General features: G+C 40.6%; 1 protein-coding gene across 1 annotated transcript in view; it reads left to right on the top strand.

Annotated features, from left to right (window-relative positions):
• Window positions 1-16,575, top strand: part of ACAN (aggrecan) — an 81,596-nt gene that overhangs the window by 51,090 nt on the left and 13,931 nt on the right. Inside the window, exons 13-15 of the mRNA XM_075343750.1 lie at window positions 6,261-6,374; window positions 12,138-12,296; window positions 14,754-14,836. Coding sequence (XP_075199865.1) covers window positions 6,261-6,374; window positions 12,138-12,296; window positions 14,754-14,836 — 356 coding nt within the window. The remainder of the gene's footprint in view (window positions 1-6,260; window positions 6,375-12,137; window positions 12,297-14,753; window positions 14,837-16,575) is intronic.

Raw genomic sequence — 16,575 nt, 5'->3', positions numbered from 1 at the left:
TCATGACATTTTGATAAAACTAATAGACAACAATCAAACACCATCAAGCATTCCTCCTATGTTCCCATTCTGCGCACACCCACTCTTCCCCTACGCGGTAGTATCTCCCAGATGAAAAGCGGAAGCCTCGCGCAGCTGTCACAATAGTGAGATAGCAGAGAGCCTCACTGTAGCTCACTTTAGTCTCCTTTATCTAAAGCGTCAGAGCTACTATTACTAAATCAGAGGTGGTTTTCTTTACGTTTTTCTATATTTAAGAAAGATGTTATCCTTTTTTCTCCTTTTCCATCATTAAGTTTACAAAAGTCTCCTTAAAGTAGAAAAACAGCAACTAAGAAGGAATATATCCTTCTCAAATGATTTTCTTCTATGTAACTGTCATAATACAAAATTTTTGAGCCATTGAAATATGTGTTCAGTATCCATTTTCTGACTGTTTTATTCCAGATATGGATATCATTTCTTTCATAACTAAAGTAATTAGAAATCTAAAAAAAAATATCTAATTGTGCTCACTGATTTTGGCATCCATGACTGACCAGCCTGTGGGTTTGGGTCCTGCCGGATCTCTGCAATAGATGATGTCACGGCAAAAAAACAATAGGGCATGTTAAGTTTTAATGTACCATATTTTTGGTCTCTGTCCTCAAAGGGGACATACTTGGCTGAACTGAGTGAGCATGCATCTGTATGCAACATGGTAGGAATAGCTGCTGGATAAATGAGCATTCAGCTGACAGCTTTCTAAGGCTTTCTTTATGGGAGTCTTTAGTTGTGAGAAGATGGACAGTCTCTGGGCAAAAAAAAATATTTTACTCTCTTGCCCTCTTTTTTATGAAATTATGGGGTTTATTCCCCCATTGATAATTTGAATATTATATAGTGATTATATATGATGCTCTATCATAATAACACATCTAGCAACTACTGTTCAGCAAATAATGGGTCATTTGTAGAGAGGAGAAAATGTATTTGAGTGGAATTGAAGTCTCCTAAAATTTGACAAAAATCGATATTCTGCAGAATGCAGAATTTTTTTCAGTTTGCTTCACATGAATTCAGCAAAATATTGGCCAGCTAAGACATTAGCAAAAGGTAAAAAAAATATTACTACCAGACTGTTCGCCTGTCTCCACTAGCAAATCCTGTTGTTCAGTCCTACTTGCCTTTTTTATGGCTTTTCCCACCACATGCATTTTCTTTGGCCTGTTTTAGTTTGGGCCACAGTTCCAGCACATATAGGCTTCTGACATCTCTGTGCGTCAAGCTGTGGCAACACATATCGTGATGTCACTGGGTGCAACTCAATATAGCATCCAAAGTTAAGAAAAACATGGACACCCACCGCTTGCTGCTGTGTAGAAAAAAATGCTTTTATTCAAGCTTCGGACTTACATGCTGTGCTGAAGGGGAGTGAGAGGCAGCGGACAGCACGTTAGACGACGGCCGTTTCGCACACCTGCGGTGCTTCGACAGGTCTAACCGCAACCCAATATAGCGCTAACTAGGCTTTGCACGACGCAGGGACATAATAGAAATAGTGGTCCAAAAAACAGGGCCCAGAGTAAAGCAGGCCAAAGAAACCGTGTGCAACAGGGAAGGTGAATGAAAAGAGGAATGAACGGATGGCTGCAGGGGTGCCAAGGCAGATGTGCAGTGAGGTGAGTATTTTTTTTATTTCTTTACATGCTATGCTTTTTATGTTTTAAGTTCTGGAAAGGCCCCAAAGCATAACATAGAACATTCAAATCACATCAAATAAATAAAAATCCGAAAAGAATTTCCAAGATAAATTTATGTGATTTCCCGCTTTGAAATCTTTGCAGATTTACTGTATTTTTCAAATTATAAGATGCACTTTTCCTCCCAGAAAATTGGGAGGAAAATGAGGGGTGCATCTTAAAATCCAAATGTGGCTTACCGGGAGGTGGTGGAGAGGGGTCACAGGAGGCAGGCTCTGTGCTGGGGCCTGTGCGGCGGCAAGGCTGTGCTGGGGCCTGTGCAGCAGTGAGCTGTGCTGGGGTCAGTACAATGGCAAGCTGTGAGGCAGGGGCATCCTGAAAATGTGTGTGCACAGATGGAGCTTGTGGCTGAAGATCTCATTTGCGCATGCGCCGTCTCTGACCTATTGATCTCCCAGCAGCAGACTTAAGGAAAATGGCGCCTGGAGATGGCGAGTGCGCAGATGAGATTTCAGCTTGTCATTGAGTTTCTGGAAGTTGCCTTCCCCCCAGCATCTGAGACACCTGCCAAACGCACTGCCCGCAGCATTGCTCTGCTCCACCACCACCCCTGCCTCCTGTGACCCCACTCCACTACCGCTGCCATCTCCCCCAGTTAGAGCCCACCAGATTGCAAAACAGACCCCATTTTGTTACCTTTTTTTCCTCTAAATTTGACGTGCGTCTTATAATCTGGTACGTCTTATAAACTGAAAAATACGGTAATTGCAAGTAACTTATCATCAGTGAAATATTAAGGCTGAGGCGACATGGGGATTACTGCTTGTCATGATACTCAGCTCACGCTCGCAGCGCAGCGGGAGCCGAGTGTCATGCGAGGGTCATGTGACTGTGTTCCGATCATGCGATCAGACCACAGCTGCAGAGGGGGAGACCGGTGCTGCGGAGGAGAGGGAGGGATTTATCATCCTATCTCCTCCGTTAACTGCTATTGCGATTCTGGCACTGCACTTGCATTACACCGGTGTAATGCGAGTGCAGTGAGATCTCTCTCTCGGCTTGAATGGATGTGAGTGAAACAGGATCGCATGTTTTCTCGGTCCGATTAGGGCTGAGAAAATAATCGCTCATGGCAGCGGACCCATAGAGTAATATTGGTCCGATTGGAATGTGATTTTTTTATTGCATTCCACTAACTCCGTTTTCCTCACCGTGTGTCCTAGGCCTAACACAAATGTGGCGCCCTGGACAAGCCAGGACGTCACAGGTACTACACCAACACACCCCACACCCCGGTCAGGCACACCTAAGTCAAACAAAATCCTTGTTGCCTCCCTCCAGGGGCTGATGTCCACACCAGGGGGTGGGCCAGGCGGTTGGTCCCACCCACCGAGGAGTTCACAGTCCTGGAGGCGGGAAAAGGAGGGAGTTGTGTTTTAGAGTTGGAAGTGGAAGAAGTGAAGTGGTAGAGGAGCAGACAGAAAGTGGTCCGGGTGTGTGGCCCGGACGGAACAGTAAGGTTGGCAGACGGTGGTGACCGTCTGCAGGAGAGGCCTATTGGAGCTAGCCGTAAGGACCGTGGACGGGCGGTGGCCCGGCGGTACTGGACCGGTACGCAAAGAGAAGCCAGCACCATCCAGCAGGGGCTTACGGACCCCGACAAGGCTAGGAGTCGCCGTGCAATTTGTCAAATCCGTTAGCGAAGGGAACCTCCTGGGTTTCCCAGCAGCCAAGTCCCGATAGAAGGCAACCGTCCAACCGTTAGAGGGAAACACAGTCACCGCCAAGGCTAAAGTTCCCAGGGCCAGAGTCTGCGGGCAAAAGGGGCTCCTTCAGCACATATCCAAGCTGGGGAGCGGGTTACCGGTGGGAACCCATTGGAACCGTACACACTACACAGGTGCAGGGAAAGGCAGTCACCATCAACCTGCCGGGAGGAGAAACACCGCAGCCGTCTGTGGGACCCGTCCATCCAGCCGTTTGTTTTACCGGAGACTGTGTATTCGTTACTGGCTGAGTGAGTACCACCGTGCCGTGCGGCACAGCGCTGCCCCTGCGACGCTGCACCTCACCAGGCCCTGTAACCCGCCTGCCATCCATCCAAACCCCCCCTCACCGGGCCCCGGGACAACCAACCCCCTACCCACGGAGGGGAGAACTAACATCCAGGCTGCTCCCTGTCATCGCTCCCGGGATCCCCGTCCAGAGCAACGGTGGTGTCACCAATCTCACCACAACCGTGGGTGGCGTCACGGACAATATCAAATCCCCACAATCAACACCCCCCTTTCACTCACGGGCGAGGAACGCCGCTCGAGTCCCCGGGATCCGGCCCACCGCTCGAGCCACCACCGAGCAGCAGCAGCAGCCGAACCCAAGCAGTGGGAGAGCGCAGCGTCCCCTCCTCCGCCCGCGACACAAAGGCATGCAAATTTTGCTATATTTGATTTTCCTGGGACAAATAGGCACAAGTTACAATTGTGTTACAATAAAGTTCTCTGAACTAAAAATCCAACGATCCAATGAAATATGAGTTAACATTTAAGGTGTTTCTTGCTATTTGACAATGTGATTTGTTGTTCTTATTTTGTTTTTCTCCAGGAATTATGTGCAAGAGCTCACAAGTGGCCCGCTAGATTCAAAGAGGAAGCTTGAATAGTCCTAATCTGCCTATTAAACCCCCCACCATCCCCCGCTGTATGCCTTGCTTTAGCTAAATGCCTAATTTCCCCTTTTACACCGTGCTTTAAACTTAATTGTTGCTAATTAAATAATGAAAAAGGAGAACAAGTTACTTGGTCAGCTGGTGTGCATTCAGCGCTGGTTCAAATTGCTGCTGCTTGCTGACAAACATGGAACCTGCTGGGCCCTGGAAATTTAACTCTTTTTGCTATGGAGCCGAGAAGCCATATAAAGTCTATACACAGTCCTCATGTTGTATTACTAGCCACATCCAAAGATTATACTTAACAGTATGCAACTTTTTGTAAATATAGAAGTCTCGTCATCACCTACTGTATGTAAAAGCCATTCCTTTCCTCAATGGGTTAGTGTGACTTTGAGAACATTTAGAGTCTGTTTATCAGAACCCACTGAAAACATGGTAATACATATTTAATATTTTTTTAAAACATGCCCATCCAATTTAAGAAGCATATAAAGAGATGGTTTTATGCTAATGCCAACACAAGTGAAAGCGGTTCAGTCTGTGTTTGTGCAATCTAGATTACTTTCTGGTTAGCAATAAATGACCCTAAAGAAGCCTCTTGTAAAAAATAACATCAAACACTACAATTTCTTTATTTTTCTCATGATGGGAATGCACTTAGTCACAGGAAGTTAGACACCCAGATAATTATATAGACATTTATTGGCAGATTTTTCTAATTCAATCCTTGACATTTAGCAAGCGTGCTTCTGCTATATACAGTAATGCACTAGGCATAGTTCAGACACTATAGAATGCCTGTAAAGCATTAAAAGAATAACAAATATTTCATTTATACCATGCAAAGGTGAAAACGTACATATTGGCCATCTGCTATCCGCTTTTGTATCTGATACTCTTAGCGACCATTTCCCTTTATCCATTTCACTGGCTTTGACTATGCTCTTACATGCATTGTGGCTTGCTTCCATAACAAAAGCAATGATGCACAATTCCTTTTGAAGCGATGTGAAAAATATGGTGCAGTTTTTGAATGAACGCTGATACACACGTGGCCATTAAATGGGTGTTCTTTTAAAATGAGGTCTAAACATTTGGTTCCTCACTGATCCTAAGAATGAAGGTGCACTGATATAATTCTGCATCATCTTAAAGAAGTTGTCCACTATTAGAACCACACTAAATGACTCCACATGTTTCCCCCAGTTAAAATAATAAAGACTATTCTCACCTCCTGTACCAGTGCCCTTCCAGCTGTGTCCGGAATCGCAGTGCTGGGGTTCACATGGGGTTGTGATGTCACATGAGTCCTGCATCCAATCAGCGCTGGCTTCTGTGTCCCCGCCTTCGGACCAAGCAAACAATCAGCAGGAAGTGAGCACAGCCGCAGTGGTCACTTCCTGTTGATTAACTAGTTTGGTTTGGTCTGAAGGTGGGGAGAAAGAAGCCAGCGCTGATGAAAAGCGGGATTTGCATGATGTCACAACCCCACATGAGTCGTGGCCTTGTGATCCCTACACCGCTGAGAGGGCACTATTACAGGGGGTATTGTCTTTTTTATTTTACCTGGGGAAAAAATGTGGTATCAGAAGGGCTTGTCCTAGTAGTGAAAAAGTGCTTTAACAGATTTATTGCTATTGAACGTCACACAAATTCCCTCCTATACAGAAAATCAAATGGGGCCAGTTACAGATTGAATGACTTCTGGGTGGCTGGCAAAACTGCTGAATACAAAACACATAAAAGGGACACATTGTTATCACTAGTCCATGGCTTTTAGTGTAGGCATATATCTTTGACCACTGGAACCAGCAGCTGAAAGGCAGAGCCCAAGCAACCTCAAGAGTCCTCTTTTTTTCATCAGAGTAGTAGAATAGGAGTCCTAATGGCAAAACCTTGATTTCTTACAGACATTGATGAGTGCCTCCCAAGCCTTTGTGTGAATGGAGCTACCTGCGTTGATGGCATCGACTCATTCAAATGCTTATGCCTTCCCAGCTACGGAGGGGACCTATGTCAGATCGGTACGACCAATGTGGCTTGAGCTAATTGTACTAACAACTGCATACCACTCAAACAGAACATCCCTCCTTCAAAAGCAAATGGTTGTGCTTGTTTCTTAGTGGGCCCTTTGCTAATACAGGCCTACATGTGAGAGAAAAGTGAATAACCTGTTTTTGTCTCCTTCAGTTTGTCTTCCCTTCCTCCACTTGGCACTTATAATGTGATTTATTTCAGATTTCAGGGCTTAAACCTAATTAGGACCTCATCAAGACTTCATCTTCATTTTTACTTTTCTTCTCTTAAAAGGTTAAACCACCTGCAGGTTCCTTTCTAAAGACAAACCACTAGATGTAAAAATTTACTTCACTCAAAACCCTTGTTTTGGGTGAAGGTGACTAATTTTAAAAGAAACAAAATTGTCCACCCAAAATTTTCATTGATCCCCTTCACAACCTCTCATTAATTCCCTCTAAAATGAAAAGGCTTAAAAGAGATCACAGTTGTTTTTGTATGTAGTAAATAATTGTAAAAAAAAAGACATACAAAGAGAAAATAAAATAAGTTAAAGTCACAGGGAATAAATTAATTTTTGTGCAGTTTTCCATGTTTTAGTAAATTATTTGGAACTGTATGAAGAAGGTCAATAAAAGATTATTTTTCTTTTTTATTATTCTTAAAAAATTGAAGTGTTTAGTAAAGTGAAATAATTCATCATTTGGCTGCTATTATGAAGACTACAATATGTAAGACAATACATTTCCCTAAAAATAATAAAATGCAAAAATGACAGCTTCTATTTACCTCTGTAGTATAAAGTTAAAAGTTTAATTAAGCAAAGAACTTCTTTTAGTTCTAGAGCTAGCTTTTCACTTAGAGAATTCCATGTTTTATGTTCATCATCATTTACACTACATCCAACGCTAATGTCAAGCAATGTCCAAATGGGAAATAGCCTGGTGTTTTTCAAAATATTCTCAAGAAATACCTAAGAGGTCATTTCTTTAGAATTTCTCATATAAAAAAACATGTGCTAACTATTAATGTAGTGAAACTCATTAAATCAGCTCTGGGATATTAAAGTGTAGCTAGAGACATGTTAAAATCTTTATTGGTGGAGGTCGAGGAGCAGAGCCTTCCATGAGTTACTAAAGTGGAGGAGCAAAGATGTCCGGCCAAGAGCTGTGCTACTCCAACACTAAAGAGGAGTTTAATAGACTTCATATTCTTCAGTCTTATGGCTGAGCTCTTCTACTTACCCTTATTTTAGTGATATGCAGTAGTAGCAAGAAGGATTTGCGGGGCACTACTTTCACTGAGGACTGTCCACATCAACCAATCAGCAGCTAGTTGTGGAAAGCACACACGGTGCTATTGATCTCTGCTGCGACCAGAGGAGACTTCCAGGTCGGACTATACTGAATACAGCTACGGGGTGCTTGTTCCAAAAGCATCAGAGCATAGAACATTAAGCAAAGGAAGAAAAAAGGAACGGCACTCACCGGTAATTGCTGTGAAGTGTTCAGATTTATTTCATGGTCAGAGGATACATGCTTCGGCATTACAGGGAGGGAATGAGGATGGATAGCACAAAAAGACTACGGCCGTTTCGCCCCTGTAGGTGGGGCTTCAACAGCTCTTCTACTTACCCTTATTTTAGTGATAGTTTGGCATCTGGACCCCCACCAACCAAATCTTTGCCAAGCTTTAAGAAATATATAGGTGGGTATACATCAAGAAAATCCAAAATACATGAGTTTTCAAATTCCCTTTTGAACTCTATTGTGGACAATTGTCTAGATAATAGGCAGATGTGCAACTTCTACATACAGCGGGTGAAATAGGTATTGAATACATCACCAATTTTCTAAGTAAATATATTTCTAAAGGTGCTGTTAACATGAATATTTCACCAGATGTCAGTAACAACCTACCCAATTCACACAGTCATTGAAATAAAATCATAGATGTCTACAAATTAAGTTATGTGTAATAATAAGAAATCACAGAAGAAAAAAGTATTGAACATGTTTACTGAAATGTATTTAATGCTTCATACAAAAGCCTTTGTTGGTGAAGACAGCTTCAAGACATCTCCTGTATAGAGAACATTGCTCAGGTGTGATTTTGTTCCATTCTACTACACAAACACTCTTCAAATCCTAAATGTTATTTGGGCTCCTTCTATGAACGCTAAACTTTAGATTCTGTACCATACATTTTCTATTGGATTCAATCATTTGATTGGCTGCACCATTCTTACAGTTTTATTTTCTTTCCTTTCCCTGAACCCAACTGAGAGTTTCCTTAGCTGTGTGTTTGGGATCATTGTCTGGTAGATGGCAGCAGATTTTTATCAAGAATGTCTGTACATTTGTCCATTCATCCTTCCTTCACTTGTATAATGTTTGCCAGTGTTATACACTGAAAAATAGCCAAACATCATGATGTTCCCACCTCCAAACATTACTGTTGGTATGGTGTTACTGGGGTAATGTGCAATGCCTATTGGCCTCCAAACGTGGTGTCTAATATGGCATCCAAAGAGTTCAATTTTGGTCTTATCTGACAGACTACATCATCCCAGTATATCATAGGCTTGTATAAATGTTGTTTAGTAAACTTTAAACGTGCTTTAACATGTTTCTTGTTTAGCAATAGAGTTTTGTGTGGTGAGCTTGCATACACGCCATGGAAGTTAAGTGCATTACTTATTGTTTTCTTTGAAACAATTGTACTTTGGGTCTTGGACAACTTTTCCGATAATGCTTTTCAGTGTTGCTTGAAGTCTTGTGAAGTGCACCTGTTCGTGGCCGATATTTGGGGAAATTATGCTCTTTCCACATCCTGATTATAGCCCCAATGCCATTAGTATGTTTTGCAACAATAAGATTGTGAAGGTCTTGAGACAGCTCACTAGTTTTACTCATCATAAGATGTTTCCTGTATGGCACCTTGGTACTGAGACATCTTTTTATAGGCCATCAGTTGAACCAGCTAATAGAATTTTTCACTAAGTCACAAGATTGCTTTTAATTACTGATAGATTTTAGCTGAGCTGTTTGCACCTCTCTTTTTTCATGTGTTTAATACTTTTCCCTGTGTCATTTCTCATTATTACACTTCATTAAATTAATGGACATCTATGGTTTGATTTATTTGTCTGTGTGGATTGGATGAATTGTTAGGAACATCTGGTGAGAAATTCATGCTAATAGCACCCTTAGAAATATATTTACTTACAAAATTGGGGATGTCTTTCATACGTATTTTACCCACTATAAATAACAAAATCATGGTAATATTTGTAGTGAAGAAATGGCAAAAATATTTTTAAATAAATAAACTACTAAGTATTTTATTGAGACCCCCACCACTTGTTAAAGGAGAAGGAGCAGAGGCATTCCACAAAGTTTGCATTCCTTTAACACTGAAAATGGGCTTCATAGGCTTCCTATTGAGCCCATCTTCAGTCTTTGAGGAAAGAAGTGCCTAGTTAACAACGTCTGCTGTAGCTTTTTTAGTGATTGGTGGGTAACCGGAACCCCTGCAATCAAATCTTCCTATTTGTAACCAGTTGTTATTTTTTTCTAAATGAAGCTATTTTTTAAGAAAATCCTCAACATATGACCTGTCAGGGCTCTCCGTAGACTTTATTGGGAACACTAGTTTATGGACAACAGGTAGAGGAGAGCGTTCAATATAGATAACAAATCAGTTGTAACTGGCTAGATTTTCAGTAAAGAAACAGCAAAAGATAATTTTCTCCAAATAGTCTTCAATAGAGATGAGCAGTTCCGTGGAGATTCTGTTTGACGGCAGCAAAAGAGCCAAGCCTCCACTGACTCGAGCTTGACCTGAATCCCAGATCAAGTAACCGATTGGCATTTTGAGTCTCCGTCCACACACAGCCAGCTATAAGCAGATGACGTCTAAGGGAGGATGAGCGGGCTTTTGATTCTCCTATCTAAAATCTATAGCTAACTGGAGTAAGGTGCATGATTCTTAAGAAATTTGAAGCATTTTTGGCTTTCTATGTACCAGCAATTAAAATTGAAGCCTCACAAATGGTTTGTCAGGAAGCCCTAGGCCAAACCCCTTTATGATAACCTCTTCCCACTTGTGGAAAAAAAGTTTTGGCAGTGAGGCGCAAAAGAGAAGACAATCACAAAGCATTGCATAAATGCCACTTGTGACAAATTTCACAACTTTTCAATGCCAGCTAAAAAGCTGAGAAATTCCTCACTTTTTTTCTATCCTGCAACCTATTTCACAGCACTTTATAATTTAGAGTGCCCTTCTCTCAAGTTTACAATCTATCAGGAAATAGATGGGACACAAAAGGTAATAAGTTCTTGTAGTGTATTATCCAGCCATCATTATATTTTTATTCTCAAGAACAAAGTTAATTTTAACCCCTTAATGACCGTGGGCAGTAATATTACGTCCCTGTGGTCATGGTGTTAATAACCACCTGCTGCTGCGGGCTGCAGGCGGGGATCTGCACACATGTCAGCTGATTTTTACAGCTGACATGTTTGCCGTGCAAGTACAAGTGGAATCGCTATCCACCCGTACCTGTTAACCCCTTGAATGGTGCTAAAGCACATCATATATGACAAGAATGTAAAATGGAAGACTTGAACTTGTTTTATTAAAATATTTGATCAATATATTTTTCAGCAGGTGTTCAGATAGTGTTGGCGCTAATGTGCTTTTTTTTCTACTATATATAAGTCAGTTTTATTAAAAATAAAATTGTTTTTGGCCAGCAGCCACACAAGCAGGACACGGTGAATATGAAACAGTTAATTGGTAATAAACTGATGTCTAATACTTGAAGATGCTAATTTTTCTTAGATTTCCATGAAATATCAGATAATTTGAAAGTATATATATTTTGCCGTTTTCCATTTAGACCATGTACTGCAAAGTACAAACAAATTGAAAATATATTTTATGCTACAGAAAGGTCATGATTAATTTGAAATAATGGAAAATCTATTCATTTCCTCATCTACTTTAGACAATTCATATTTTTTAGATGCAGGAATATACAAGATGCCAGACTATTAAATGACTTCATCTTTTCACTCAAACAGCAGATGCTTCAAGCTCCATAGTGAATGACTGTTACAGCATATGCTCTTTCGTACTTGAATTATACCAAGCTTTTAATAAAAGTAGGACTATTTCATGTATTTGAACTTGTGCAATTGTTAGATCCAAAAAAATGGTAGATGAAAATGTTATCTCGAGTCCAGGTTTACAGATATAGACTAGTCAACCACTTTGAAATCTCCAATGCAGCTCTACTACATCCTGTAGGCAAACCTATTTCTTGAACTTTCTTTAATTTACTTTAGTGATCATGAAAAAAAAATCTAGAATAACATTCTCATTTTTTTTTTGAGCCAATGTATTTACATCTTTTTGCTCAGATTGCAATTAGAGGTACTTCAATGCCAGGCCTACTGATTTTCTAAACATTCCTAAGCATCTTAGACTCAAATGCTTTCTCGAAAGGAACCTGCAGTTGAAAACTTCTTCCCTTGTCATGAATTCCTGTATGCCTGAGGTGGTCTGATTCTTTCTTCTTGATACTCAAGAATCTTAGGTAAAAGAAACTCAATAACATTCTCTGTTCCCTCTGATGTCAGTGTCATTTTTTTATTCTACAGGTTTTGATCTCTCCTAGGGAATCCTGAAAGAAGACTTGAGGCAGACACGTAACTTCAACCTATTGATGTTTTCTCCTCACTTCAATCTTTTCTTGTATCTCTTAGATCTTGACGTGTGTGATGAAGGATGGACCAAATTCCAAGGATACTGTTATAAACACTTCTCAGAGAGAGAAACCTGGGTCGATGGAGAAAACCTTTGTCGTAGCCATCAGTCACATTTATCTAGCATCTTGAGCCCCGAAGAACAAGAATTTGTGAATGGTGAGTATATATTTTGGTCAGCTATGAGTGTCTTGTTGGTTGTCCGGCTGTATGGAATTGGGTCTATAGATTTTCTGTGAGTGAGCCTAAGGCAAATCTTGAGTACTTGTTTTAGCGAAACTGAAAAGTTAACTAAAGAATACAGTAAATGTCATGTCGGTATGTGTGCTTTAGTGGCTAATGTGAAAACTGGAATACTGTTATTCAGTATTCTTATATGTAGAGATAAGTCAAATAGAGAAGAAAAACACCAAATATTAAAAAACAATGTTTACAATTTGATTTAAATCATATACAATGTTCAGGCTCTCTTACATTTTTAATATTAGTTTTTGTGTATCTCTGAGACAGGAAACTATTTCTGGCATAATTACTTCGATTAGAGAGGATGACTGCTTTTGGAAAAAAAAAACATTGAAATTGCTACCACCCTTTATTTATAGCCAATAAAGTTAATCTCATTTTCCACTTTCTGTGTGAGCAAATTGCAGAATCTACTATGACTCTACATGTTTTCTATTATATAATAGGGATGTGTTCCAATTAAAAGGTCTTTAAAATGCATGAAAAACAGATAAAAAGGACATTCTGAAAATAAGAATATGAAGAACTAAATCTGAATTTCCATCCTTAAGCACCATTTCATTTTCTTTTACATATATATATATATATATATATATATATATATATATATATATATATATATATATATATATATATATATATATAGGTTTATTTTTCTGTGTGCATTCATTTCTTTACATATCTTTATAGCAGTTAAAGCGCAGCATATCTGATAAAATCCCTTTCAAAGATGTAGAGCTACATATCTATAGCTAAGGCCTCTTTGACACGTCAGTGAATCAGTGAAAAAGACAAGTTTTTCACTGACATGTTAAAGGTGCGTATGTCCCTCCGTGTGTGATTTTGGCACATGTGTGATCTCTGTGTGCTATCCATGATAATACACGGAAATCAGGCACTTATACTCATCTGTCCACGCCGATGCTGTCTGTGGTGCTGAAGGCTCCCGTGATGCTGTGTCCGGCCGCCGCTGTCTCCCATCTGCTGCTACTTCTGGGTCGGCGGTGCAGTGCATATGCATGAGCATAATTAGCTAGCCTGGAAGCAGAAGACAGCAGCGGCTGAAGACAGCATCGCTGGAGACGGGTGAGTTTAAAAAGCTTTTTATTTTAAATGTATGTGTTTTTCTGGTACGTGTTTCATGGATCACACCACTGTGTGGTCCGTGGGACATCAGTGATGCCAGAAAAAAAAGGCCTTGTCTACATGCGGAGCACATGGACACGCGTGTACGCCACACAGAAACACGTCATGGAGAGATCACTGATATGTGCGCAGACCCATTGATTTTAATGGGTCTGCATATGTCCATGATTCTGGTACATTTATAAATTGCAACATATATACCAGAATCACTGATGTGTGAAGGGGCCTAAGACTACGCACAGCTGAAAAGTCTTCTGCATACAGTTTACACAGTATGCAGTAAATAGTCATGTATAGGGAGTCTGTCAGCAGGTTTTTGCTATGAGAGCATCATAATGTAGGGGTATAACCCTGACTTCTGTGATGTGTCACTTACTAGGCTTTATGTTGCTGTTTCAATATCAGCATTGTGTTATCAGCAGGAGATTATCACTACAGGACTTGGTGTCATGTGCCTCCTTGTCCTCCATTTCGGTATAACCCCGCCCTCACTACTGATAAGCAAATGTCTGTCAATAGAGATGTCAATCAGTGATGTGGGTGGGGCTATACAGGGCTCAGCATTCAGAAAACTGCTTGATCTGCACAAGAAAATACAGTGATTTTATCACAACTGCTGCCCCCAGTAAACTAAGAGTCTATGCTTCTAAATTATGCTGCTTTCAAATAAGGCAGCAAAAACCTGGTCACAGATTCACTTTAATAATGCATTTTCCTGTTAATTCATGTTTTAGTAAATAGTTATCTCTTCTTTAACCCCTTAGTGACCTGAAACATTTTTGCATGCATGGTGTATGGTGTGGATTCAGGAGCTGTGCCCACTGCATATCAAGCAGATGTCACACAACCAGAATTTGTTTTTTAACAGCAGCAACTCAGAATAGTTGTGATTGTTGCTATTTAACCATTTAAATGCCACTGTTAATCCGTAACAGTGACATTGAGGTGGTCTGCATGCCAGTGCAATCATGCACTTGGTCTCATAAGCCCCATTTTGATGCGTTTGCTGGGCTTAATACGTAAATGTCAAGTACCCTGTATATTTCAATCACACAGTAGTATTGCAGTATATAGTATAAGTCATGAAACGATTGCAAGTTCAAGTCCCCTTGGGGACTAAAAAAATAAATAAAAAAAATGAATCATATTTGTCATCATTGTATGAGTAACAGACTGAACTGTTCACCCCAAACAGTATATTTATTAATCCAATCTAATGAATAACAGGCAATGCACAAGACTATCAGTGGATCGGACTCAATGATAAAACTCTGGAGAATGATTTCCGCTGGTCTGATGGCAGTCCTATGGTAAGTGTTTTTATCTATCTGATTGCACATAATGCTCCATTTCTGTCTATCCATGAGCTGTTTTTGTCATTTCAACTAAGAAAAAATGATCTCTCTTGATTAGTTTTTTTTCCAGTAATATGAAGTAGACCTGTTTACATAATCTTATACAGATCTTTAAAATTATTAACTAATGTGTGATATTGTTTAAAGATATCATTTAAAACTGGTGGTATTATGGCTTTAAAGGGAACCTGTCACCAGATTTGGCGAGTATAAGCTGCGGCCACTACCAGTGGGCTCTTATATACAGCATTCTAACATGCTGTATATAAGAGCCCAGGCCGTTGTATAGAACGTAAAAATCGCTTTATAATACTCACCGTAATGGAGCGGTGCGGGGCAGACTGTTTGGATGGATGACTCCATTCTCTGGTACCGGCGCCTCCTCTTTCAGCCATCTTTGTCCTCCTTCTTAGGAAGCCTGGGTGCGGGACGCATCCTACGTCATGCACACTAGCTGGCATTGAGGTTCTGCCCAGGCGCACTTTGATCTGCCCTGAGAAGGGCAGATCAAAGTATTGTAGTGCGCCTGCGCGGGACCTCAATGCTGGCTAGTGTGCATGATATAGGATGCGTCATGCACCCAGGCTTCATAAGGAGGACAAAGAGGAGGCGCCACACCCGGATAATGGAGACACCCATCTGACTAGTCTGCACCACCCTTAGGTATGTTCTACTCAGCGGCCTGGGCTCTTATATACAACATGTTAGTATGCTGTATATAAGAGCCCAGTGGTGGTGGCTGCAGCTTATAGTCGACAAATCTGGTGACAGGTTCCCTTTAATATCATTGTGCAAACTAAAATCTGATGTCTCACAATTAGGTATGGCAATCTTGGTGGTTACTGCAACTTTAAGTGGTACATAAGATTAAAGGTTTCAGCCTCTTAATAATTTACAAGCATGGTGAATACTCTCACACTTTTTGAGCATCATTTCTTGAACAGCAGAACAATAAGCAGTAGAAAAGTTGCAGCGATTTTGCAAAGTTTTTGGTTGAGACTTTGTGGTCAGGTTCATCAAAGATGGCTGAAAAACGTTACCTGAACCTATGGTCTGTTATTTGTTTAAGGTAGACCATTTCCTACTGGAACTTGGTTAACTATGGCTCTTCTTGGGGGCTGTGCAACCTCTGGATTTCCACCTGTTACTTCAAGCCGCTGACACCAACTGTGTGTGCTTACATAGAGCATTCCGCTTTGAACCCAGCCCAAGTTCACACTCCATAAACTTAGATACCATCTCTTTAAATCGTTGTGACAATATGTCCTACTTTCTTAAATGAAATACTCATGTAACTAAATAGGAAGCTCATTTGGTCAGAAATGGCACACCTTCACGGCCCTATATAATTTCCTTAATTCCATTGTTAAAAATTATTGTCCAATATATAAAACTCAGTATGACCAACTGTAGACTAAATTGCCCAGAATCAGGGGAGCCTCTTGAGCATGTTTGGCTGCCAAAAGTCATGGTGCGACAATAGCAGATACTGTTCAAGCTCTGTTTAGTAACTCTGCATGCTCAACCTATTGAGCAAAACATACTGAAGAATAAAGCAAAAGGCATTAAGGTAACAACAAAACAACCAGATGTGGTATTTTGAGGGGCAAGAGTACCAGAAATATCCAGCTAAGTGATACTATTTAGAAAGCTTAATGATTTTTGATAACTGGTGCAATAGGACATGATTGTGA

This window comes from Anomaloglossus baeobatrachus, chromosome 4 (assembly GCF_048569485.1).
Source record: "Anomaloglossus baeobatrachus isolate aAnoBae1 chromosome 4, aAnoBae1.hap1, whole genome shotgun sequence".
Taxonomy (NCBI): Eukaryota; Metazoa; Chordata; class Amphibia; order Anura; family Aromobatidae; genus Anomaloglossus; species Anomaloglossus baeobatrachus.
The sequence above is the reverse complement of the archived record's forward strand: the minus strand, read 5'-3'. Positions and strand labels throughout refer to the sequence as shown.